General features: G+C 41.1%; 1 protein-coding gene across 3 annotated transcripts in view; it reads right to left on the reverse strand.

Annotated features, from left to right (window-relative positions):
• The window catches only part of PIR (pirin), a 97,760-nt gene that overhangs the window by 2,193 nt on the left and 69,660 nt on the right, over positions 1 to 25,907 (reverse strand). For 2 of the 3 annotated variants that reach the window (XM_006067076.3, XM_044937184.1), the window contains exons 7-9: positions 23,367 to 23,411; positions 14,559 to 14,641; positions 4,015 to 4,081 (exon numbers count right to left, since the gene is read on the reverse strand). In XM_006067076.3, the coding sequence (XP_006067138.2) occupies positions 4,015 to 4,081; positions 14,559 to 14,641; positions 23,367 to 23,411 (195 nt within the window). The remainder of the gene's footprint in view (positions 1 to 4,014; positions 4,082 to 14,558; positions 14,642 to 23,366; positions 23,412 to 25,907) is intronic. The other variant, XM_044937185.1, reaches the window with a different exon arrangement.

The raw sequence follows: 25,907 nt of genomic DNA on the forward strand, positions 1-25,907 counted from the left end.
GAAAATTCAAAGAATTAACACAGAAAGGGGAGGAGGAGGAGCCCAGGACAGAATTGATAAACACGGTGATGTCCAAACAGGCAGACATGGGGCAGAGGCATTTTCAGGACTAGCATGCGGGAGGCAGTGACAATGGAGCACAGTGCTGGAAGGAAGGCTCGAAGAGGGAAACAAAGGGGTCAGCATCTGATAAGGAGGAACAGGCCAGACCACTCTGGGTTTTGAACTCGATCTCTCGGAAGACGTTTGGACATAATTCCACAGGTGATCGGGAATCATCGAAGAGTTAAGTAGACAGCACTGTGATCTGATGTGCAGTTCGGAGAAGACACCTTTGGCATCAGGGTAGAGAAGATGTCTGGCTTGGGAGGCTGAGTTGATGGTGGAATTGTTTAAGGATATCTGAGACACGAGACACAGGAAGCTGTGGGTAGGGCAAGGAGCTCAGTTCTGGATATTCTGGCATGAAGGCACTGGAGACAGTCAGATAGCTTCCTGGCAGAGGTGCTCAGTACATTGTTGGAAACAGGGTTCTGGGGCTCACAAGAGAAAGTTCATCTGGAGATGTGGACTATACCAGGTAGGAAAAATGAGAGAGCCCACATATGCAAAATAAATAATAAATTCTAGAGGGCATCCTGGAAAAATCAACTTTTAAAGGATACAGAAAAGAAAGGGAAATGGAACTCAGAAAATGAGAGCAGGTACTGGGCCAAGGAGTGACTTTCTGCACATCACAGTTTTGCTAGAGATGGGACTTGTGAAGCGCCTCTCTCCTCCCCCAATTCCTTTTCTGTACAAACAGTATACTTCTGGGCTTCCATTTTGACATTTCTCTGGGGTATTCTGCTGTGCTTCTCAAATCATAATGTGCATGTGAATCACCTGGGAATCTTATTAAAATGCAGATTCTGAACCAGAAGGTCTGGAGTGAGGTCTGAGACTCTGCATTTCTCTCTCTCCAGTGATGCTGATGCTGCTGGTTCAAGGGCCACACTTTGAGAAACAAGGTAATCACTGGAAGCGTGAGCCCTCCAAAGCCAAGGTAAGGAAGCTCATCTCAAATCCTTAAGAAGAAAACTGAAACCAGAAGGTGCATGTTTTTGTTTTTCTTTTTTTGGGGGGGGTCTGGTGGCGGGGAATGTGTGCACGCTAAGTCCCTCAATCGTATCCGACTCCTTACAACCCTATGGACTGTAGCCCACCAAGCTCCTCTGCATGGAATTCTCCAGGCAAGGATACTGGCGTGGGTTGCCATGCCCTCCTCCAGGGGATCTTCCCAACTCAGGGATCAAATCCGCATCTCTTACATCTCCTGCATTACCAGGCGAATTCTTTATCACTAGTGCCAATTGGGAAGCCCTTTTGGTGGGGCGGGAATAGTATATAACTACATTAATTTATTTTTCTGAAATTCAGGTATAACTCACATACAGCATTATATAAGTTTCCAGTACAACATAATTATTTGGTATTTGCATACATTGGGAAATGATCACAATAAGTCTAGTTATTATCTATTAGCACACATAATAACAGAATTTTTTTCTTGTGATGAGAACTTTTAAGATCTATTCTCTTAGCAACTTCCAAATATGCAGTACAGTGTTATTGACTATAGTCACCATGTTGTACACTATATCCCCCAGAAAGCATGTTTTTTAATACATGTAAGGGTTATGAACAAGAAAATTATTTGCTAGTTATGTATAATCCTATCAAACCTCTTTTAACCTACACATTTCATCTCTCCTCTAATTAAGTCTTTGAACTCCCTCCCTCTACTGTAATAAAAATAGTGAGTTTAATTTCTCATTATGGAGAAACTTCCTATAGTGGAGATGCACAAGATGCACAAGACAAGGGTTTAGGAGACTAGGGTTCAAATCCCAGCTCCACCACTAACAATTACTTTCTGTCACAGAAGCCACAGGACAGAGAAGGGGCAACCAGGCACAGGGAGAGGCAGAAGGCTGGGGGGCTGGAATTGAACAGCTTGAGTGTGAATCCAGCTATGTGGCCAACACACCTCTTAGCAGACAGTGCTACCCAAGTACTTGTTATGTAAAGAAGTGGAACATCTGGGTTCTGTTTTCCTCATCAACTAGTACTGCTTCCCAAATAGTCAAGAGATGGTTGTGGTGGTCTTCAAACATGCCCAGGTAAAAGGAAATATTCTGGGTTTGAAAAAGGTAACAGAAAATAAACCAGGAGAATGCTTTGCCTCTCACTAACTGAGATTTCGGGGGCCATCTCTATGTTGTTGGTTAATCTAAGTTTGTGCGTGCCAGCACGCCCAGTATCCCCCAGTCCCAAGCCTCGGAGAGGACTCATGGGAGCTGAATGGAGGGTGGCTACAGGCGGTCCCACTCCTCTGGCCCGTCCCCTATTGTAGCTGGATTCTTGGTTTTCATCACTGATGCAGGACCTTGCTTAACTTAGAAGCTTTCCATCCCACACATTCTTTTCCCACCTAAATTCTAGCTGCTATTAATAAAGATGGTGATCCTACTCAATTTGTCTGCAGGCTTCTTCCAGAAAAACAAACTATTTCAGGGCTGTTCAATCAAGATAAAAGAAAATGAGAACCATGAACTTTTGGAGTGGAAATCAGAAGCCTGCAAAATCCAGGTCAAATGCTATGGTCTAAGTGGGGTAAAATTAAATGCTTGGCTCTTAAATTACTAATAGAACAAAAATGAATATTTTAAAAATAATCAGTTTTCTTTAAATTTATGACCAGTTGGGTCGTTTTTTTTTTCTGAAATCACTGTGCGTATCATTAGCCAAGGCAAGGTAACGTAATGGGATTTTAATGCATGTTAAATTTAATAATTAGGTAAGTGGATGTACACTATGCTTTGTGGCATTTATCTAAACAATAGATTGAGTTCTAGGTACTTTTAGATGTTCCTCATTTAATCAAACAACAACATTTTGAAGAAGTCAAGACAAAGAACTGAAGTGACTATTATGAGTACCTATTTCAGGATTTTCTGCCTCCAAGTACAGTCCTATTTCTACTATACCACAGTTATCTCTATTTGTTTTGTTGTATTATAGTTTATTTACAATTTTGTGTTAATTTCTCCTGTATAACAAAGTGATTCAGTGATACATATACATATACACACATATATTCTTTTTTACATTCTTTCCATCATGGTCTATTATAGAATATTGACTATAGTTTCCTGTGCTATACAGTAAGCCCTTGTTGTTTATCTTCTTATGTCTTTATTTATTTATTTGGTTTGGTTGGTTTTTATTTATTTATTTGCCACGCTGCATGGCTTGGCCATGGTGATATTTTAGTTCCCCGATCAGGGGTTGAACGCAGGTCCTCAACAGTGAAAGTGCAGAGTCCTAACCACTGGCACCAGGGAATTCCCTATATTTGTTTTTTTCCCCCAATTAACTAAGATTGATTCAAATATTTTAGAAACTTCCAAAGAAATATTCCTAAGACATTCCTATTTTTCACTAATAAGACAATAAAGTATAAGGACAATATTGAAATCACTGTTATGGGAATTCCCTGGTGGCCCAGTGGTTAGGACTCTCAGCACGTTCACTGCATGGACCCAGGTTCAGTCACTGGGAACGAAGATCCCACAAGCTGTGTGGTATAGCCAAAAAGAAAAACAAAGAAATCTATTTTTGGTAAAGATAAAAATGGTATTCAACTCCCCAGTAGACCATAAAATCTTTTAAGTTGAAACTCTCTTGACACAACATAAAAAAAATACTGTTTTTGGTCCCCCCAAGGTTCAAACCTCCATGTCCTACACATGATGGATACTCAAGAAATGTTTCTTGAAAGAGAGCATGAATATAGAAATAAATACCACGTGTATGTTTTCCTTTGACAATAGAGAAATGAAACAAAATCCTCAACTTTGTAGATAGAGAGAGGACAAAAATCAAGCTGTTCTTCCCAGCATTACTATAGATGTACTCTGCTTTCAAAGAAATGAAAACCAACCAAGAAAATCGCCATCATTTGTGGCTTACCATGCTGGACAACTGGTTCTTTTAATGGCTCCCCAGCAATTAGGACAAAGTGGCTTCTCTCAGGATCCTAAAGGCAAGAAAGAAAGCAACAAACAATAAATAGATTTATTTTTGACTATCTGATTAGGAATGGTTTGGAGCTGACATTCTGGCCAAATGGATAATGTCCTTAATTCTAAAGATAAATTCCAGAAATATTTTCTGTGCAATGTGCAATAGGGAAATGCTCATTCTTTAAGATGCTTGGTGGCAATCAAAACTCAAAAATACGTCCCAACCACTAAAATGATAACCTACTCAAATAAAGGAGAATTTAAATTAAGATTTTTCTTTAATTAGAAACATCTTTATGACAAACTATATAAATAACTTGGCTTAGTATAGGGCTTATAACTTCCTACTAAAATTTTAATTTTGAGAATGGAAAATTATTCATGCAAATCCAAAAGGAACATTTTATTACTTTCAACATTTATTACTATTAGTATAAAATATGCCCAAGAAATGCTGCACTAAATGGAACCTTATAAAAACATCCCAGGGACATCTGCTCAGGCAAATTTCTTTCCAAAAGGATCCTACTGTTTTTGTTTAGAATTAAGATGAGGTTTTTTATCCCTGAAACTGGAAAAAATATTAATTATTAAATCCAATATTAGTGTGGATGCAGGGAAAGAAACACTTTTCTATACATCATTAGGGAGATCTTCTATACATCATTCAGTTCAGTTCGGTTCAATTTAGTTGCTCAGTAGTGTCTGACTCTTTGCGACCCCATACATCATTAGGGTGCTGTAATACTTCCAGAGAGCCCTCCTATTGCTCATGTCTTCTGACACAATCATGCCAGAGAAACCAGCAGAAGAACCTCCCGCCACACTTGTGATAAGATAAATATGGCCAAATGATTTCTATAAAAGTCTTAATTACTCCCTATTTGCTGTCAAAATGTACTAATGTGAACTCAGCTAAAAATCAACAGAGTAAGCTCTTTAGAGAGAAGAATTAGAGACTCAGATGTAGAGAACAGACTTGTGGACAAAGCAGGGGAAGGAGAGGCTAGGATAAATTTAGAAAATAGCATCAACATATATACACTATCGTATGTATAACAGATAACTAGTGGGAAGCCGCTACATAACTCAGGGAGCCCCGCCTGGTGCTCTGTGACAACCTGGAGGAGTGGGATGGGGGTGGGGGGAAGGTTCAAGAGGGTGCGAATATATATATACATAATTATGACTGATTTGCCATGATGTAAGGTAGAGACCAAGAAGAAGAAATGCAAAAATGCAAAATGGTTGTCTGAGGAGGCCTTACAAATAGCTGAGAAAAGAAGAGAAGTGAAAGGCAAAGGAGAAAAGGAAAGATATATCCATCTGAATGCAGAGTTCCAAAGAAGAGCAAAGAGCAATAAAAAAGCTTTCTTAAGTGATCAATGCAAAGAAATGGAGGAACACAATAGAAGGGGAAAGACTAGAGATCTCTTCAAGAAAATTAGAGATACTAAGGGAACATTTCATGCAAAGATGGGCTGAATAAAGGACAGAAATGGTATGGACCTAACAGAAGCAGAAGATATTAAGAAGAGGTGGCAAGAATACACAGAAGAACTGTACAAAAATGATCTTATGACCTAGATAACCACGATGCCGTGATCACTCACCTAGAGTCAGACATTCTGGAGTGTGAAGTCAAATGGGCCTTAGGAAAAATAACTACAAACAAAGCTAGTGGAGGTGATGGAATTCCAGCTGAGCTATTTGAAATCCTAAAAGATGATGCTGTTAAAGTGCTGCACTCAGTATGCCAACAAATTTGGAAAACTCAGCAGTGGCCACAGGACTGGAAAAGGTCAGTTTTCATTCCAATCCCAGAGAAAGGCAATGCCAAAGAATTCTCAAACTACTGCATAATTACTCATCTCACACGATAGCAAAGAAATGCTGAAAATTCTCCAAGCTAGGCTTCAACATTACATGAACCGAGAATTTCCAGATGTTCAACCTTTGGATTGGATTTTCTTTGGATTTAGAAAAGGCAAAGGAACCAGAATTCAAATTGCCAACATCCGTTGGATCATAGAAAAAGCAAGAGAATTCCAGAAAAACATCTACTTCTGCTTTATTGACTATGCTAAAGCCTTTGTGTGGATCACGATAAACTGGAAAATTCTGAAAGAGATGGGAATATCAGACCACCTTATCTGCCTCCTGAGAAACCTGTATGCAGGTCAAGAAGCAACAGTTAGAACTGGACATGGAACAACAGACTGGGTCAAAATTTGGAAAGGAGTATGTCAAGGCTGTATATTGTCACCCTGCTTATTTAACTTATATGCAGAGTACATCATGAGAAATGCCAGGCTGGATGAAACACAAGCTGGAATCAAGATCGCAGGGAGAAATATCAATAATCTCAGATATGCAGATGACAACACCCTTATGGCAGAAAGCAAAAAGGAACTAAAGAGCCTCTAGATGAAAGTGAAAGAGGAGAGTGAAAAAGCTGGCTTAAAGCTCAACATTCAGAAAACTAAGATCATGGCATCTGGTCCCATCACTTCATGGGAAATAGATAGGGAAACAGTGGAAACACTGTCAGACTTTATTTTTGGGGGCTCCAAAATCACTGCAGATGGTGACTGCAGCCATGAAATTAAAAGATGCTTGCTCCCTCGAAGAAAAGCTATGACCAACCTAGACAGCATATTAAAAAGTAGAGACATTACTTCACCGACAAAGGTCTGACTAGTCAAGTGTTAGTCAGGCTTCCCTGGTGGCTCAGTTGGTAAAGAATCTGCCTGCAACACAGGAGACCTAGGTTTGATCCCTTGGGTGGGGAAGATCCTCTGGAGAAGGAAATGGCAACCCACTCCAATATTCTTAAAGCTATGGTTTTTCTAGTAGTCATGTATGGATGTGAGAATTGGACCATAAAGAAAGCTGAGTGCCGAAGAATTGATGCTCTTGAACTGTGGTGTTGGAGAAGACTCTTGAGAGTCCCTTGGACAGCAAGGAGATCAAAGCAGTCAAGCCTAAAAGAGATCAGACCTGAATATTCATTGGAAGGATTGATGCTGAAGCTGAAGCTCCAATACTCTGGCCACCTGATGTGAAGAACTGAAAAAGACCCTGACACTGGGAAAGATTGAAGGCAGGAGAAGGGGACGACAGAGGATGAGATGGTTGGATGGCATCACCGACTCGATGGACATGAGTTTGAGTAAGTTCCAGGAATTGGTGATGGACAGGGAAGCCTGGTGTGTTGCAGTCCATGTGGTTGCAAAGAGTCAGACGCAACTGAACTGAACTGATGACTGATTTGCGATGGTGTAAGGCAGAGACCACTGTAACATTGTAAAGCAATATCCTCTAAACAAAATTGAAAATTCAATGACATTTGACAGAAAAGTAAATGACATTTTGCGGAGTGAAGTAAATGTCCTTTGCCTTTTAAAAACAGATATGTGGCAAGTAATTGAAACTGTTATATTTTGGGAGGTTAAAAAAAAAAAAAAACCACTGCATACTGGGGCATATTTCAAGCATGCAATAAAGAAGTCCTGAGTCAAGAGTTTAAAAACAAAAGAGTAAACTAAAAAGGCTTTTGCTAATTCAAATTTCAAAAATAGATGTCATAAACCTCATCTTCTAGAGATTAGTGTTTTAACCTCAGCATAGACCCTCATTCAATTCCCACTTACTCTGACATTGTATACAATGTTAATGGTTAGGCTTTGTGGTCATCAGATCCATGAGATGCAAAGCTAGAAGACAGGAAAGCACCACTCTACAGCAATACAAGGAAATGGATAGCTTAACATCAATTATGGACTTCCCTGGTGGCTCAGATGGCTAAGCCTCTGTCTACAATGCGGGAGACCCTGGAAATTAAAAACAAACCAAAAAAAAAAAAAAGACTATGAAAAACAGATGTAGAAGCTTAAAAACTAGTCTAGGACCACTTACTGTAGGAGCCAGCAGGCCCTAAAGACATCATCATACTTTATAGCTCAGGATAGTAATCAATATTTTTACATGCTGATGACCCAAGGTTATGAATCAGTTAAACTGTGCATAGTATTATGCAGTAGCCCAGGAGTCCACAAGAAAGGGGAAGGTTTCTTATTCAACTTAAATGTTTTCTTATTCAATGTCATGTTTAAGTGACTAAAAAATTCAACTTAAAAAAAGCATGCAGTTATCCAAAAAGATTTATTTACTAAGGGCTTTGGAGGGGTGAAATTTCAGTGTCAATCAAACGACACATTTAAGAAAAGTATCTTATAAATAGTTCTGATCACTGGTATTACATCATTTATACTTTAATCTGAAGAAGGATATCACTAAAAACTGTTTTGAGGTGTTTGTTTTTAGAGGAGCTAAGCATTTGACTTCTGGTTCAGGAAACGGGGGGAAAAGGATCAGGGGTCATAAGAGAAAAGGGAAGAAAAGGCCAACCTCCTTGTGTCACGGGTTTATGGCTCCTCAGAATGTAAGTTTCTTAATTCAGAAGATATGTCTTTTGTGAGTGACAAATGTGTCCTACAGTTTACACAGTTTGGAATAATAATAAAGTGCTCAAAATTCAAGTTTTGTCCCTTTTGACATTACTCAAATCAAATGATGACTTTCATTTATAAGTCAGACAGTAGGATAAAAGGACACTAGTGTTTGGCCTGAAATGAAAAATGATCCAACTGCTGGGTGTTGAGTTGCTTGGGTATTGGGCTTTCCATTTCAGAAAGCGGCAGGCTGGTCCAAGCTCCTCTGAATGACTTTTTCACAGAATTAACCTATGCATGGACCCTTGTCCTCTAACCTAAGCCAGATGTTTTGGGTCTTTTTCTTTTTCCTTAAGTGCATCCTTTTTCTTCCCTTACCTAACCTTCTTTGGTGAAAGCTGATGATCTTTCTGAATTTTCACTAGAGTGCTCTTGTGGCTGCAAGTCCCAATTGCCGCTATCTTGAAAAGTTCTCGTCTATGGCAAGGTGACCTTGGGTACAATATCCAATGAGAAGACTGGTCAAAGCAAGGACAAGGAAAGACCTATTGAAGGTCATGAGTCCCTGTGTGGATCTAAGTCAGTGCCCTATTGGGGTCTGATGAAAAGACTCTCATACAAAGGTAACAGAAGTCCACCTACCTACTGGATAGCTGCCCCAACCTACACTCATGATTTCTGGGGGTCCAGAATAGGTCTTTCACTTTGGCACACCTTCTCAGAGTTTAGTTTTGAGTCAGGACCTTCTGGGTTTATGTAACAATTTACTTTTACAAAATGCTCTGTTATTCCATAAAAATTGCCAAGATATGTCTTGAGTCCCACTGATACCGACAAGAATGATCGAAGCCCAGACGAAGCCCTAAGATTCATCTAAGATGGTGATAACTTCTACACTGTGAATATGCATTCAGAGTTTGTTTGCTTGATTAGAAATATTCAATACAAAGCTTGAGATGGCTCTTGGACTCTGAGAATGAATCTAAAGGCATGCTTTTGCTTCAGAAACATTTATTATAGTGAAATATTACCTGAAAAACATTACCAGAAAGTGAGATTTAACAGGACTTAATCACATGCAATTATTCTTACTCGATTTCATTGTTTATACTTCTTAGGTCAAGTGAAAGTGAAAACAATGAACTGTTACCAGTTTTTGAAGATTAATGGTTTATTTTACTATGAATTTTTATACATCAGCAAAAAGTTGTCTCTAACTTTAAATGGTACTCTTTAACTGGCACCATTCACAGGGAATACATTAAATTAATACAGACTAACATTTAATTAAAATAAAAATTGAAAGACAAATTTGTTAAAGAGTACCATTACTCTCAAGTATGGTTTTAGTGGTAGTTAAAGAGGAATTGATTGTCTACCTTGACAGACTACAAGTAAGTCTGTTAACCCATGAGGCTTAAGACTTTCTCAATAGGACACTAGTACAAACACGGGTTTAAAGGTGAGGCCAAGCCTTCACATCAAATCCATGTGCTCCTGATCAGGGAGCCATCTTGGCAACCAGGATACTAACTGTGGTACCTTGCTGCCAAATCAGCACAAGGAGCCTGAATGCTCAGAACATAGGCTGTTCCAGGGTGCCCATTCCAGTCCAGGCTTAAATGTCCAGAGTAGCCCGGGATTGAGCTCCATCTCTAAGAACAACATAAAAGATAAGGCCATTTTGAAGTCAGTGCTGGGGTTTGGGCTTCTTCTCAGAAGTCAAAGAGTCTGGCTTAACAACTTCTCAGTATACACCAAGCCCCCTGCAGTTGCTTCCCCTCCTGGAAGACTTCAGAGTATAGTCACAAAAGATAATCCACACTGAGTGAAAAAGACAGAGCTCCCTGTGGCCTAAAATGTGCTGGTCCAAGATGTGGTCTACATCAACCCTTCCCTGCCCTCCTCACCTAAGGACTGGCCATTCCAGAGAAACCCACCCAGACTCCTGGGCCACCAGGGAGATGGGCATGAGGGCGAAGACACAGATTGAGAGGCAGAGGAAGAGCAGGAAGAGCAAAACAGAGGAAATCCAGGGACCACCTATCGGCTCCTCATTCCTGCCCACAACTCCGTGCCCGGGGGAACAGGGGAGAACCGTGAAGGCATAGGTCATTCTTTCATCCTCAGGCTACGCCTAGTCCTGAGTGAAGACACCTCTGGCCTGGAGCCCAATTGAATGAGTCCTTTGAGGCCGTTTTCTAGCTGCAGAAAACTACGTGTCCTAAACCTGAGGGCCTAAGGTATGAATCCTCATTAAGTAACATGTATGTGGCATGACCACCTGTCACACCAAGTGTTTAGATCAGTGAACTTTCCAGCTATCATCACTGGACACCCACTGTGTACTAGATTAGGGATAAGCAAAGCTGTCCTTGTAAAGAGCCAGAGAGTAAAGATTTTAGGCTTTGTGGGCCACCCAGTCTCTGTCACAACCATTTACCTGTGGTTTGACAACAACCACAGACAAATGGAAATGAATGGGCGTGACTGGGATTCAATGAAACTTTAGGAAAAGTTTACATCTGGTCTACTGGGAATAAATTACTGATCCCCATGCTGTATGTGGCCTAGACTCTCGACCTGCATAATCACACATAGTCTGACAGCCCCATGCGGCTGGCATCATTATTTCAAAACTGCAGACAAAAAAACTGAACAAAGCCCAGGGGGTTTGAGAACTGTGTCCATAGTCACATGGCTAACGAGTGGCAAAGCCAAGATTCACACCGTCATAGGCTCTTCCTGTGGTGTCTAAGGGGGACTGTCTACTCTTCCTGGATATAAGTGATACACACTCATGTAAAGGCTAATTTTTGGAACTAAGAGCTCTTCCTAATGTCCTGATGGCTCAAGCTACACTTTAGATCAGATCAGATCAGTCGCTCAGTCATGTCCGACTCTTTGCGACTCCATGAACTGCAGCACGCCAGGCCTCCCTGTCCATCACCAACTCCCGGAGTTCACTCAAACTCACGTCCATCGAGTCAGTGATGCCATCCAGCCATCTCATCCTCTGTCGTCCCCTTCTCCTCCTGCCCCCAATCCCTCCCAGCATCAGGGTCTTTTCCAATGAGTCAACTCTTTGCATGAGGTGGCCAAAGTACCGGAGTTTCAGCTTCACCATCATTCCTTTCAAAGAAATCCCAGGGCTGATCTCCTTCAGAATGGACTGGTTGGATCTCCTTGCAGTCCAAGGGACTCTCAAGAGTCTTCTCCACCACAGTTCAAAAGCATCAACTCTTCGGTGCTCAGCCTTCTTCACAGTCCAACTCTCACATCCATACATGACCACAGGAAAAACCATAGCCTTGACTAGACGAACCTTTGTTGGCTAAGTAAGGTCTCTGCTTTTGAATATGCTATCTAGGTTGGTCATAACTTTCCTTCCAAGGAGTAAGCGTCTTTTAAGTTCATGGCTGCAGTCACCATCTGTAGTGATTTTGGAGCCCAGAAAAATAAACTCTGACACTGTTTCCACTGTTTCCCCATCTATTTCCCATGAAGTGGTGGGACCAGATGCCATGATCTTCGTTTTCTGAATGTTGAGCTTTAAGCCAACTTTTTCACTCTCCACTTTCACTTTCATCAAGAGGCTTTTGAGTTTCTCTTCACTTTCTGCCATAAGGGTGGTGTCATCTGCATATCTGAGGTTATTGATATTTCTCCCGGCAATCTTGATTCCAGCTTGTGCTTCTTCCAGCCCAGCGTTTCTCATGATGTACTCTGCATATAAGTTAAATAAACAGGGTGACAATATACAGCCTTGACAAACTCCTTTTCCTATTTGGAACCAGTCTGTTGTTCCATGGCCAGTTCTAACTGTTGCTTCCTGACCTGCATACAAATTTCTCAAGAGGCAGATCAGGTGGTCTGGTATTCCCATCTCTTTCAGAATTTTCCACAGTTTATTGTGATCCACACAGTCAAAGGCTTTGGCATAGTCAATAAAGCAGAAATAGATGTTTTTCTGGAACTCTCTTGCTTTTTCTATGATCCAGCGGATGTTGGCAATTTGATCTCTGGTTCCTCTGCCTTTTCTAAAACCAGCGTGAACATCAGGAAGTTCACGGTTCACATATTGCTGAAGCCTGGCTTGGAGAATTTTGAGCATTACTTTACTAGCATGTGAGATGGGTACAATTGTGCGGTAGTTTGAGCACTCTTTGGGACTGGAATGAAAACTGACCTTTTCCAGTCCTGTGGCCACTGCTGAGTTTTCCAAATTTGCTGGCATATAGAGTGCAGCACTTACACAGCATCATCTTTCAGGATTTGGAATAGCTCAACTGGAATTCACTTACATACAGTCAAAATCACAGAAGGGCATGTAACAGAACCATGCCCCTGGGTCACAGAACTGATGGCTTCAGCCGACTCTTTTCCATCCCACTGCCTCCCTATTTCTGGCTCCCCTCACATCTTCATTCTGGTGTTCTGCTTCAGCTTCCAAATCCTGATCACCTGCAGTGTGCCCTGTGCTACATCACAGGGAGGCCTGCGGTTGTCAAGTTAAACCAGGTAATGTTACTGACTAACCTGGTGTCAGGAGGGTCTCTGGCTTATATATAGCTTCCATGCCTCTTTCGTGCATTGGGTGGAAACAGACGAAATCGCCATTTTTGTAGGTCAGATCTGGCAGTTTCATACAGTTTAACCTAATAACAGTGAGCACAGACCCCAAGATACGCATTTCCTCTAGAGCTCCTGTGCCTCTGCTTCCTTTACTTCACTGCTCCTGGAAGTGCCACAGAGAATTAAAAGAGCAATAGGGGAGCAGTCAGCAAAGGCAGCCTTCCCCACACCCACTGAATTCTACCATGCCAGGGTCAGAGGGCTGGCAGTCAGTCAGATGGCCTCTCTACCAGTCACCTGCATACTGACACAGTTTTAATTCCTACTTTTCAAAATTCAACTTTGCAGGAGCTTTGGCACAACTGTCTCCTCAATTTTCCTTATTAGAATGGCACAAAGCAGCCATCTGGGCCTCATAGGCTCACAAGATGACTTGTGAGTGACTTGTCCAAAGGAATAAAAGAAGGAACATGAAGAAATCTATCAATGAAGATTAAAAAGCTCCTTGAAAATATCAGAAACTTTACTTACAAAGCAAGGATTCAACACAAAAGGACTACGAGACAGAGCATATATTCTTCTCAGTTCGACATGGGGCCGAATTTCAAAGGGTTCCATGGGACTATGTATGGAGATGTACATTTATACCCCTAGAGTGCTGATCCATTTTCACTTATGCTAAAGATAAAATCAATCAAGTGTATAAAGAAAGAAAAAGTAAGAGACAAGGAGACCTGTTGCCTCAGATTTAAATTTCTAGGGGTAAACAATTCGGACTTTTGATGATTCCTAAAGATGAGGAATCGGTATAGATAATACCTTAAAATAAACCACTAGAAATAACTGAAGTTAATGAAACTGGTTGATAAACTTGTGGCACAGTTTCTTTCCCTGAGGAAGAGAAAAAATTATTCAGGTACACAGGAGATTTGGGCATTTTTTTGGAAACTGGAAACTAGTAGAAAGTACAAGTTAAAAAAGATTAAAGCAATTTAAGTGTCCATCAACAGAGTAATGGATAAAGACAATGTGGTACATATATACAATGTAATATTACTCAGCCATAAAAAATGGAAGTTTGCTATTTGTATCAACATGGATGGACTTAGATAGCATTATGTTAATTGAAGTAAATCAGAGAAAGAGAGATGCTATATGATAATACTTAACGTAGAATCTAAGAAATACAATAAACTAGTGAATATAACAAAAAAAGCAGACTCACAGATACAGAAAACGACTAGTGGTCACCAGAGATAGGGGAGGGGTAATATAGGGATGAGGGATTAGGAAATACAAACCATTGGGTGTATTCTTGAGATAGGCTCAAGAATGTATTGTACAACATGGGGAATATAGCCAAAATTTTGTAATAACTGTTAATGGAAAGTAACCTTTAAAATTATACTAAAATTTTTAAAACAAAAAACTCTTTTGAAAAAAGAAATATTTTTACTTTTACCTTGTTCTCCATGTGGACACTGTCACCTTCTCCCAGCACGGCTGTGTGATGAGGTTCTATTTTTTGCTGTGCATCATCAGGTCCTACAAAAAAGACGACCCACTTAATTTAGTCCTCACGATGGTACATTTCTCATATGAATACAAATTTGGTTAACTACACGGCATCACAATATTAATTTCAAGTTCAGAAATAACAGACTTAGGAATCTCCTTAGATCTCTTGGTTGATGGTATTTGCAATTATTAAAGTCCCAAACTGGCTTGTTTCCCAGTGCAGAAAAGGAGATGAATCCTATATTGTGTCTCTACTTACACTTTTAATGTCACACCTAATAGCTTAATTAATGAGCAAAGTCCTTGGCATCATATGCTAATGAGAGTGTTTCCTTGGGTCAATTATAAACCTAAGATTTTTTTCTTTTTTCTTTTTTAAATTATGAAAATATAATAACACATTTACAAATACAGAACAAAGTTACGTGTGTGTGTGTGTTAGTTGCTTAGTCATGTCTGACTCTTTGCAATCCAATCCCACAAACTGTAGTCTACCAGGCTTCTCTGTCCATGGAATTTTCCAGGCAAGAATGCTGGAGTAGGTTACCATTTCCTCCTCCAGGGGATCTTCCCAACCCAGGGATTGAACCTGCATCTTCTGGGTCTCCCTCACTGGCAGGTGGATTCTTTACCACTGAGGCACCTGGGAAGCCCAGCAAGTTCAGGTTGGGTATATTTCCATCCCTTCTATATTGAGGCTCACAGATGAAATAATACAAAATGCAATTGTGTGTTAAAGGCAACAAGAAAGGAAAAAACAATGTTCAATGAGAGAACAGGGACTGTAGAATTCTGCAGGATCAAACAGACCAACAGAAGGCAAAACAAGGATGAAGGGCCTTCTAGAGAAGAGAATAGACTGTGAGGGGCTGGGAATATGCAGGGCATGCCTGGGGGAATGGGGAAGCTTCTATCATTTCTGGAACATTCTTTTGGGAGGAATGATGGCAATGAAGACTGGCTTCAGCTCAAGGAAATACACTCTGAGGAAAGGATGTGTGTGTGAAATGGTTAGGTCTGTGTTTTGGAGAAATAATTGAAAGCAGAGCACAGAATAAATCGGAGGAGGCAAGACTGAAGTCAGAATGAGCTGTTAGGAGTTTATTCTAACAGTCTAACTGGAAATGAATTCCAGTCTGAGCTTGGAGAGTGAACAGAGAAAGATGGGTGGGCTTGAGAAGCAGGGTTGAGAAAGACATATGCATGGACAACAGAGCGAAGATTTCAAGCATGACACCTGGGGGACCCACCTACCTGACATTCTGGGCTAGAAATAAAGCATTCACCTGACATGGTAGAGCTATAGCTGAATAATCAAGGTGGGAGTGCTTATTTAAGTGAAAACAAGAGCTTGAAGAATTACCATATAAACAGAAACATTATTTGTGAATTTTGTGAATACTGGCTGGAGTTCAATGATAGCCATATTTTCTAGCGAAGGCCTCCCTTTTACCTCCACTTTGGAGATAACCTATATGAAGCAGAAAGGTTCATTGTGATGCTTGCAAATGTGAAAGAGGATTCTAAGAGAGGCCTTCTTAACCCAGAGTCAATGTATTCCCAAGGGGTCCCTGGATAGACTTCAAAGCAGTCACGGGCTTGCATGGAAACAAATGACATCTTTACTTTCACAAACACCTACCTGAAACGTGGCCTTTCTTTCCGTCATAAATGTAGCCCCCCACCCCAAAAAATCATAGCTGTATTAGCTGAACCAATGACTTTGTCTCCAGTAGAAATTATAGATATTTTCTTACCTCACTAGCATTGCAGAGATCTCAAAATCAATTTATGTTAATCACTACTTAACCTAATTTAAATCTGCTTCTGGATGTTATTACAAATGTCATCAGAGAAGCATACATGGAACTATATCATAGACTTGTTCTTTGAACCATTTAATGACTTCATTGAATTAAAAAAAAAAAAAAACATTGTTCAGGGGTGGGGCTTTGGCAAATTTCAAAAGGATTCATGGAACAAAAAAGTTTAAGAATCTCTGTCTCAATCCACCTGCCAATGCAGGGGACACAGGTTCGATCCCTGGTCCAGGAAGGTCCCACATGTTGTGAGGCAACTAACTCCAAGCACCACAACCACTGAAGCCCACACTCTAGAGTCCCTGAGTTGCCACTGCTGAAGCCCCTGCACCTAGAGCCCATGCTCCACAACAGGCGAAGTCACTGCAATGAGAGGCCTGAGCATCTCACTGAAGAATAGCTCCAGCTCGCTGCAACTGGAGAAGGCCAACTCGCAGCAATGAAGACCCAGTGCAGCCAAAAACTGAAAAGAAAAGAACTTCTGTCTCAGAGACAGTGGTATGCTAGTTAATGTTTACCAACTGGCTTTCAAGGACAAAGGGAAGAACCAACCTGATGTGTAGTGTGTGCCAATTTCCATGGTGTAAATGCTCCTACTCTGACCAGTTTCAAGCTACCAATCTGAGGTCATAAGATGTACACAACCAAATCCTGTGAGCTGCCAAGAGCCAGCCCCAGCGCATCACTAAAGGGTTCTTCTCCACCAAAGATTTAGGTTAACAGTTGTCATAGCAGTGAATAATAAACTCAATTCATTTTCCACTCATGCAAGGATGTGGCAATAAAAGAGACATCTCAGAGTCTAAAAATAATCTCATTTAGAGTGGGGTAATATTTTTCACTCTGATAATGGAGCAGCATTTGATTAAGTGTGCTATACTGAGATTCTCTGTGAGCAATGAACCATGTTGTTATCTTCAACAAATTCATATGTAACACCCATTACCCATATGGTCTACCCCTAGCCCCTAATTTTATCATGTAGGATGTTTTATGATAAAGAGACCAAAACAGTTTATAAAGCCCCTTTCGCTATGTTTTGATGGAATGAGCTGGCAAGAGACAGCTTTCCAAAAAGTGCTGAACTGGGATTTCTCTGCACCTCCTATCAGGGTAGCTTGCTTGACTGCAGTTCATTGGTCTGTAACAAAATCTTAATTTAGAAACAGAGAGTTCATATTTCCCTAAGAGCGTTCATTCTAATTTTATACCAAATGCAATTCTGCCATTCTACTTGATGATCTAGGAGAGGAATCACAGTGTTGATTTTGAAGAGGTTATTTGAAATGCTCCACCGTAAGGCAGACCTTTTTTATAGACACTAGAAGGTTGGGTTTTTCAGATTAATCATTCTAAATGTACCTTAGCTTCTGTATTATTTTATGAAATGTTTAAAACAGGATCACAGAAAGCAAAGACTGATTGTATCTTCACGTCATTTCTATGCTGTTTTATCCACCTGGTTATCTCCTGAACCTAAAAAAAGTCTCAAAGAAAATACATTCTATTGGTTCTGACTACTTTCAATTATAAATCAGGCCAAATCAGATAATAAATAGTTTCCATTGCGAAGCTTCGCCAAGAATGTTAAATCTAATAGTGCAGTTAAGGAAAATTTAACGGAAAACAATTGAATTGCAAATATTTTTGTTTGCCTAAACAGTCATGAAAGGGCAAAATACTTTCAAACATACTTTAAAGTCAGTGTGTGGTTAACTGCTGTGAAACTTCTCCCCATACACCAGATTTCCTTTTTCTTCTTCTCTTTACAAAAACTGCTATCCCATTTACTCTCTGATCCATATATTCTGGTACTTCTATCACAGATTTTGGTATCATCAATTTTATATGCCAATACTTCAAACTGTAAATGTGAATCCATCTGCCAATTTTTAGAAACCGGGTTGGATTGAAGCATACCCATAATGCACCACTGAAATCCTGCTAGATTATCAGCTTCCCCCAATCTTTTACTGTCATCTCTGCCATACTAACTCAAGGGGTTTTCTTTTAACAATTCACTTTTACAAAGCATTTGACTTTAGTTGCTCTAGAAATATGAACTCTTTTTCACACTTATTTTGTTAATTTAAATATTATTCAATTAAATCACATAACTGCACTCACTGGTGCAACTGGCATAAAACGATTTGAAAACACTGCCTTCAGGTGTCTCAGAATCACACCTGCCTTCTAGTGTGTTTTCCCCACCTTTATTGAGATTCACAGGCTGTGTCAAACTTTCTCATACCCCCAGAACCAAAAGTAAAGGGCAGAGCACAGAGTGAGCATGAATTACTGCTTATTTAAATAACTGTGAAACATTTTACTACCCACGTAAACCAGTTAGTTGTCATCTCAATAACCACAAACAAATATTTTTAGATTTCTAAATATATTTTCTAAGCCTCAACAGTATACCTGATACTCCTCCTTCTAGAGGACTGGCATCCAAGCTGACGAACTGTCCCAAGCTTCAGGCATACAGGATATAAACTCCTCTACCGTGTTGATCTCTGCGTTAATGTGTAATGTCATTTTCACTTCAGCTGCAGGGAAGAGGTTCAGTACTGGTATCCTAGGGATCTGCTGGTTTTCTGATCATGTTGTTTTAATTTTTTTTAATCATATACCACAGAAGATTTCAGCTGAGGGCTGATCAAAATACTTGTTGCCTCAATAACAGACTGCTATCAAAGGTCTCTCTCCTGCACCATTTTTAAAGCTACTATTCCACAGTCAGCCTGGAAGGCTTGAAAAAAACACAATGTATCAAAAAATAAGATCCTGGAAAATCATAAAACATTTCAAATATACTCTTAAATAAGGAAGCGCTAATTCTATTTGTCTTATTTTAGGTCTGCTAATTCCATCACTTCTTCAGGGTGTTGTGTGAAAGTCGCTCAGTCATATCTGACTCTTTGTGACCCCATGGACTATACAGTCCATGGAATTCTCCAGGCCAGAATACTGGAGTGGGTAGCCTTTCCCTTCTCCAGGGGATCTTCCCAACCCAGAGATCGAACCCAGGTCTCCGGCATTGCAGGCGGATTCTTTACCAGCTAAGCCACAAGGGAAGCCTAAGAATGCTGGAGTGGGTAGACTATCCCTTCTCCAGTGGATCTTCCTGACCAAGGAATCGAACTGGGGTCTCCTGCATTGCAGGCAGATTCTTTACCAACTGACCTATCAGGGAAGCCTCAGGGTGTTATTAGTGGGCAATTATATGGCTTCACCCAGAGGAGGAAATGGCAACCCACTCCAGTGTTCTTCCCTAGAGAATCCTGTGGACAGAAGAGCCTGGTGGGCTGCCGTCGATGGGGTCGCACAGAGTCAGACATGACTGAAGCAACTTAGCATGCATCCATGCATTGGAGAAGGAAATGGCAACCCACTCCAGTGTTCTTGCCTGGAGAATCCCAGAGACAGGGGAGCCTGGTGGGCTGCCGTCTATGGGGTCACACAGAGTCGGACACGACTGAAGTGACTTAGCAGCAGCAGCAGCATATGGCTTCACCATACTCACCATGAACTTCACTTTTTAAACTTGTTTGAAAAATTATTGATTTATTTTTGGCCGCTCTGAATCTTTGTTGCTGCACACGGGCTTTCTTTAGTGGCAGCCGGCAGGGGCTACTCTGTAGTTGCGGTATGTGGGCTTCTCCCTGTGGTGGCTTCTTGTTGCAGAGCACAGGCTCTAGGCTCAAGGGCTCCAGTATTGCAGCACATAGGCTCAGTGGCTGTGGCTCTTGGGCTCTAGAGTATCACCTCAGTAGTTGTGGCAGGTGGGCTTAGTTGCCCCACGGCATGTGGAATCTTCCCAGATCAGGGATAGAACCAGAATCTAACTTAGACAACTAGTTAATGTCCGGCATTTTCTAACCTTCAAACTCCATCTGTTCTTACTCAAACTAAATCTACTGATGTCCATCTTTTAAGTACTTCCTGTATCATCAATTAATACTTTTAATAGTCCTCTTAAATCTCCATCTATGGAATTCCCCAGACTACTTTCTCCAGCCAAACTGCAGTCTATATATTCCAGCCCCATACGTTAAGTACATATTTATAACATCTACTTCAATAGAATGGAGGTACCTGACATCTTGAAAAAGACACTTACTTATCAGTTCCTGCCATCTGTGGTTGGCTGGTGCCATCCTGGTTTTATGATCAAGATAAAATTGAGGCAATAAAGTCAGCAGTTTCCGGATTCTCTCTAGATTTTATAAGTCAGTACACATTATTTCTGCTTTGTTGTTTCTTTTTCTCTAGTGGTTTGTTCTTGCCCTTTTGTTTTTCTCATTACCATCTCCATTCGGGGGAGGAGAGGATGAAGGGAAGGAGATAAAATTTAAATGAGGTCATCTGGCCAGTTCCTCATTGGCTGAAGCAGATTCCCAGGAGGGCAGTTTCACGAGCTACATTCTCTCCATGGCCCCCATTACCCTGGATAGATGCAAGTTTGCTCCAGCGCTACAGACTGTGACCCATTTCCTGCCAGATGCTTTACACTTGTGTCTCATGGTCATGAGAGGTGACAGGGCCAACGGGTAGCGATGACTCAGGAAAATCCTGCCTCACGTTGGGAAAAACAAGTGGGTGTGTAAGTCTTTCTTATCCCTCAAACCACTGAACTCTTGTCACTTGTTAAACTCTTGGCTTAAAGGTCGGTCAGGAAACAACGTTGTACCTACTGGCTGAAACAGGTTTTGAAGATTATCTGTTCATCTTTCTCCCCTTCAACCTCTACAGTGCCATTTAAACTGAGTGGATTCAGAGCCTCTCCAAGATGTGTCACTTTGGTATGCGGATTGTTTTCAGCTGAAGACAATCAAGGCCCAAACGTTTCCTACCTAAAGGAATTCACATAAGGAGCCTGGGACAAAGAACTATCACCAGAGATAACTTTTTATCTGAATGACCTATGCGCATGGCATGGCAAACATCTCATGACCCCACATCTGCTCTTCTTATCATCCTGTGAATCACCCTCTTCACCTTTGAAGCCCCAGGTCCCTGTTTCATTCTTTAGCTCAGGATGGCATCTGCCCAACTTATCTTACGGGACTCCTGTATGTATGTAATTAAGCTTGTTTTTCTACTGTTAATCTGTCTTATGTAGATTTGACTCATAGCCCAGCCAAAAAGAGAACCTAGAACGGTAGAGGAAAAACTTTTCCTTGCCCGTAAAACCAGAACCAAATGTGAGCTTTTGTAGAGCCCACAAGCTAAGAAAGGTTTTTACATTTTTTAATGGTTGTGAAAAATCCCAAGAGGAGTAGTTCATGACACATGAAAAATGTATAAAATTCTGATTTCACTGGCCATGGATCAAGTTTCATTGGAACCACCACCCCAATCGTTTATGTACCACCTGTGACTACTTCTGTGCTACAAAGGCAGGAATGAGTCACCGCAACAGAAACTGTCCGGCCTGCAATGATGAAAATACTTGCTACCTGGTCCTTTGGAGAAAATCTGCTGCCCCTGTCCTTTCACAGTGTACACATTTCTGGTATCCAAACCAGCTCTGAATCCATGTGTTTTCTTTATTACTTTCCATTTGTGCATATTCTTTTATTTCTCTTGAAATGCTAAGTCAGGGGTGCTACCTCCATTAAAAAAATGGCTATTACTCTCCATTTGTAGAAAGTATATACTATGTGAAAACCAAGATTTTTGAAAGATCATAAAAAACAAATGATGCTTCATCCCTTCCAGATGATTAATACAGTTTAATGTGCCAATGGACTTGTGATACTACTACTAAATCATTTTCACACCTTCTCAAATGCCAAAAGAGATGAATTTTGCTTCTGAACCATAATTGAAATGCTAATTGGTAATAGAGGAACTAAGCCCATTTCTATGGTACAAAATCAAAACACACAAACTCTGGGTTACCATTATTTTTCAGAAGATTAAATTCAGGCAATGATAACTCCCATTTTGGAGAATATAAAGAATAGTTTAAATGGCTCTGGGTGTGGCCTTCAAGCCCTGAGCAGAGTGTACCAGGAAGTCAGCTGTCTGGGGCTGACAGTATGTTGTCCAAGGAGGTAGTCATGTCAGGACAGCAAGTTCATTGTCAAGGAGGCTGCACTGCAGGTTGGGGTGGAAAGCCCGCAACCAAAGAGGGTCTCAGAAATGGGATTCCTGGCTTGCATCTTGGAGTGGTCAAATGGTCTGCTCTATTCCCACAACCCCCATCCACACACAGAGTGGGAGAAAGGAGGCTAGTTCTCTTTCTGTAGCTTTTCCCAGAATCGCAGCCTGAGGTGCATATTTGAGTCCAAGGAGTTTATCTGGGAGGCAGTCCCAGGAAACATCAGTCTAGGCAGTGGGAAAGTTAGACAGGAAAGGGAAGGCAGACGAGGAAGGATGTGTTTACCAAGGGCACATTCAGATGGATAGCTTGAATATAATCCCTCCAGGAAATTCAAGGAAAAGGCCTCACTTTGAGACTTCTCAGGAACACCTGGAACAGCAAATTCACCTTCTTCTACCTCCCAGGATCTTCCCGACCCAGGGATTGAACCCACATCTCTCATATTTCCGGCATCGGCAGGTGGGTTCCTTACCACTAGTGCCACCCGGGAAGCCCCTTTATCAGTATGGGGGTTGCCAACAACTTAGCAAGGTGTCAGCCCACATTATCATGGCTGGACCTGACATTTGCACACAGGCTACAGCAAAATGGCTCCTGTCATGACTGGTGCTGTTCTTCTTCTCCCTCACTGAACATGCCAGAAGCTGAGAGGTGCCCTGCCCTGGGGATACCAGTATGTACTACAGTGTAGAGAGGGCTAATGCGGGACAGGAGGAGGCAAAGGATTCAATTACACAAAAGGTTTCATCTTATCCTTCCTTCCTGGCAGTAGTTTAAATTATATTGCAACTGAACCCAAAGCAGCAGACTCATCACTTACCAATATACACATTTCCAGATATGGTATAAATGAAGCTTGTCCACCCTGAAAAGGGACCAGCGACATGAAAAGGTTAGTGTCCATAATGCCAAAAGGAACAAAGGGATAACAGTATCAAATATTTAACAATATCTCTATATGAAATATAAACATAAAAGCTTATATAACAGATATAAATGATAAGTTTGGAGATCAAATCTTTTAGATACATATACTTTCTTACATTTAAGTTCTATAAACAGCTTAGAACACACACACTCCCACATGCATGCTTGCACATGCAAATTCATGCACATGTGCACACACATGCAAATACACATACCACACAGAGCTAAACCTAAATGACCTGATACCAAATGTTTAAGAACCGCCCAAGCAGACAGTATGCTACTTCCTGACTGTATATCTATATGCCAACAACTGTACTAATAAAGCAGCTGTCCCTCCCAGGCAGAACATCATGCTAATAACTACAACTCACCCGTTTGGCTTATCTTCAGTCCCCTGGACCTCAAGCAGTTTTAAGTGTAAAAAGAACGCTAGAAATGGGCTTCTCTTTACTTAGTTGCATTTTAGTTTCCAGTCAACACTCTCTTTTCTGTCCTAAAACAGAGCGTCAGTTCCAGGGATGTGGAGAGGCATAATCTTTGGGGTATGAATGGGCTTCAGATGGCTTGTGCCCTCCTTGGAATTGTTCACAGAATTTTTCAAGCAGATAAGCTTTTCTGTGAAGATGGTACATAGCATTGGCCAGATTCCCACTGTGACCCATGGGCCAAGAACTCAGAAATACAGATGACCACTATCTGCCCTCTTGGCACTGGCATTGGATTTCCACAGATATTTATGTACTGTCCCTGTGGCCCAGAGGAGATCCTTCAGTGCCACTGAGGGACATGAACGTAGGAGGGGCCAGGTCAAAACAGAATCAGGACGTCACTCCGTGTGTCTTTGGTGAAAAAGAAGATTCATGCAGGGAATGCAGGGTTGTGTCCAAGGTACAAGGGCAGGATCCAGACTGAGGTCTTTGGGAGAGTCAACGTGCTGATACAGTAAATAAAACCAAGGCAGGCGTGGAAGAATTATAGAGGACAAAGTAGACACTAGGGATGTGGTTGTGCTGCCAGGTGGGTTACAATGTGCAAGAGGGGCCCACACAATAAGGCATGACTGGTCAAACTTAACATAAACTGAGTCTGGTTCAGAAAACCTAAAGAATGGCAAAACAAAGACAGACACTCAGGTGGATGCTGGATGGTATTTTTTCATCCTCCTCTTTCACAGTTTTTCCTCCCCAAGATTTGACTAGAATGTGTTTAAGGGCTCTGGAAGTAAATCTGTCTGCTCAGAGCACACTCACACTTTTGCTTCCTTACTGAACCACCGGCTCAGTCTTCTGAACTTGACCTCCCATCATCTAGAGACCAGCTACCACTCACGTGAAGTGGTTGTGAGTGGAGACAGAAGAGAAAGACAAGGCCATGGATCTTCATGCTGTGTGCAATACGGAAGAGGGAGGTTCATGCTAGATGCTGCAAACACATGCTAGCCACTCCCAGCCCATAAATATCATTAACAATTTTATATTTATGCTTTCAGTTTCTTTTTTTCTCCTTTTTTGGGGGAGGCGGTGCGGGGATGCACCATGCAGCATGTGGGATCTTCTCTGACCAGGGATTGAACCTATGCCCCCTGCACTGGAAGCCAGGAGTCTTGACCACTGGACCACCAGGAAAGTTCCTTTTTTTCTTTTATGCACTATATATTATTTGCTTAAAAACTAGAACTCAGCATTCTATTTTGGATACCTTTCCATGTCAAAACATAGAGAAATAACCCATTTTGGGGAAAGCCTACAAAGCATTCCATTGCAAGAATGTGTTGTGACTGACATAATAGATCCTCTGCTCATGGTTGAAAGGTATAAAAAAATTAATGGTTTCTGAGTTTCACAGAACCTCAAAGGTCTCAATTGCCCAAGTGGGTTTTTATTTGGAATCATTGTGATTGTTCCAATATCATTTTTCCTCCACCTCCTTTGCTTCATTCCTCCTCATCCTCCAAGCAGAAAATTAGTCCACACATAAGTACCTTGGTCTGTTTTCTTCCCCTTTTTATCTTTTTAAATCTTTTATTACTATATGCATTCACCTATTTTTGTTCCTTGCACAAGTCTTCTATTATGATAGAGAGTTCACCTTCACCACTACTAACACAACTCATGTTACTGGTTAGAAGGTACAGAGGGAATAAAATAGAAACAGAGGGTAATTTCCTTGTTTTTAACATGTTGTTTACCTGCACTTCTATTAAACCTTGTTTAAGATCCACTAAGCATTTGTTTCTTAAAGCTATAGCAAAACAACAGTCAAACTATGTGAATGCTTATATATGTTTACAAACTACCACATTTTCTTGGAATTCCTTCTCTGCTAAGAGCAGGATTATATCAGCAAAGAATTCTCTTGTGAGATTTCCAGGTCCTTCCCATCGCTCTTTCTTCCTCTGTCTCTCCTCTCACTTTTCTGTACTGCACCAGAA

This window comes from Bubalus bubalis, chromosome X (genome assembly GCF_019923935.1).
Source record: "Bubalus bubalis isolate 160015118507 breed Murrah chromosome X, NDDB_SH_1, whole genome shotgun sequence".
Lineage (NCBI taxonomy): Eukaryota > Metazoa > Chordata > Mammalia > Artiodactyla > Bovidae > Bubalus > Bubalus bubalis.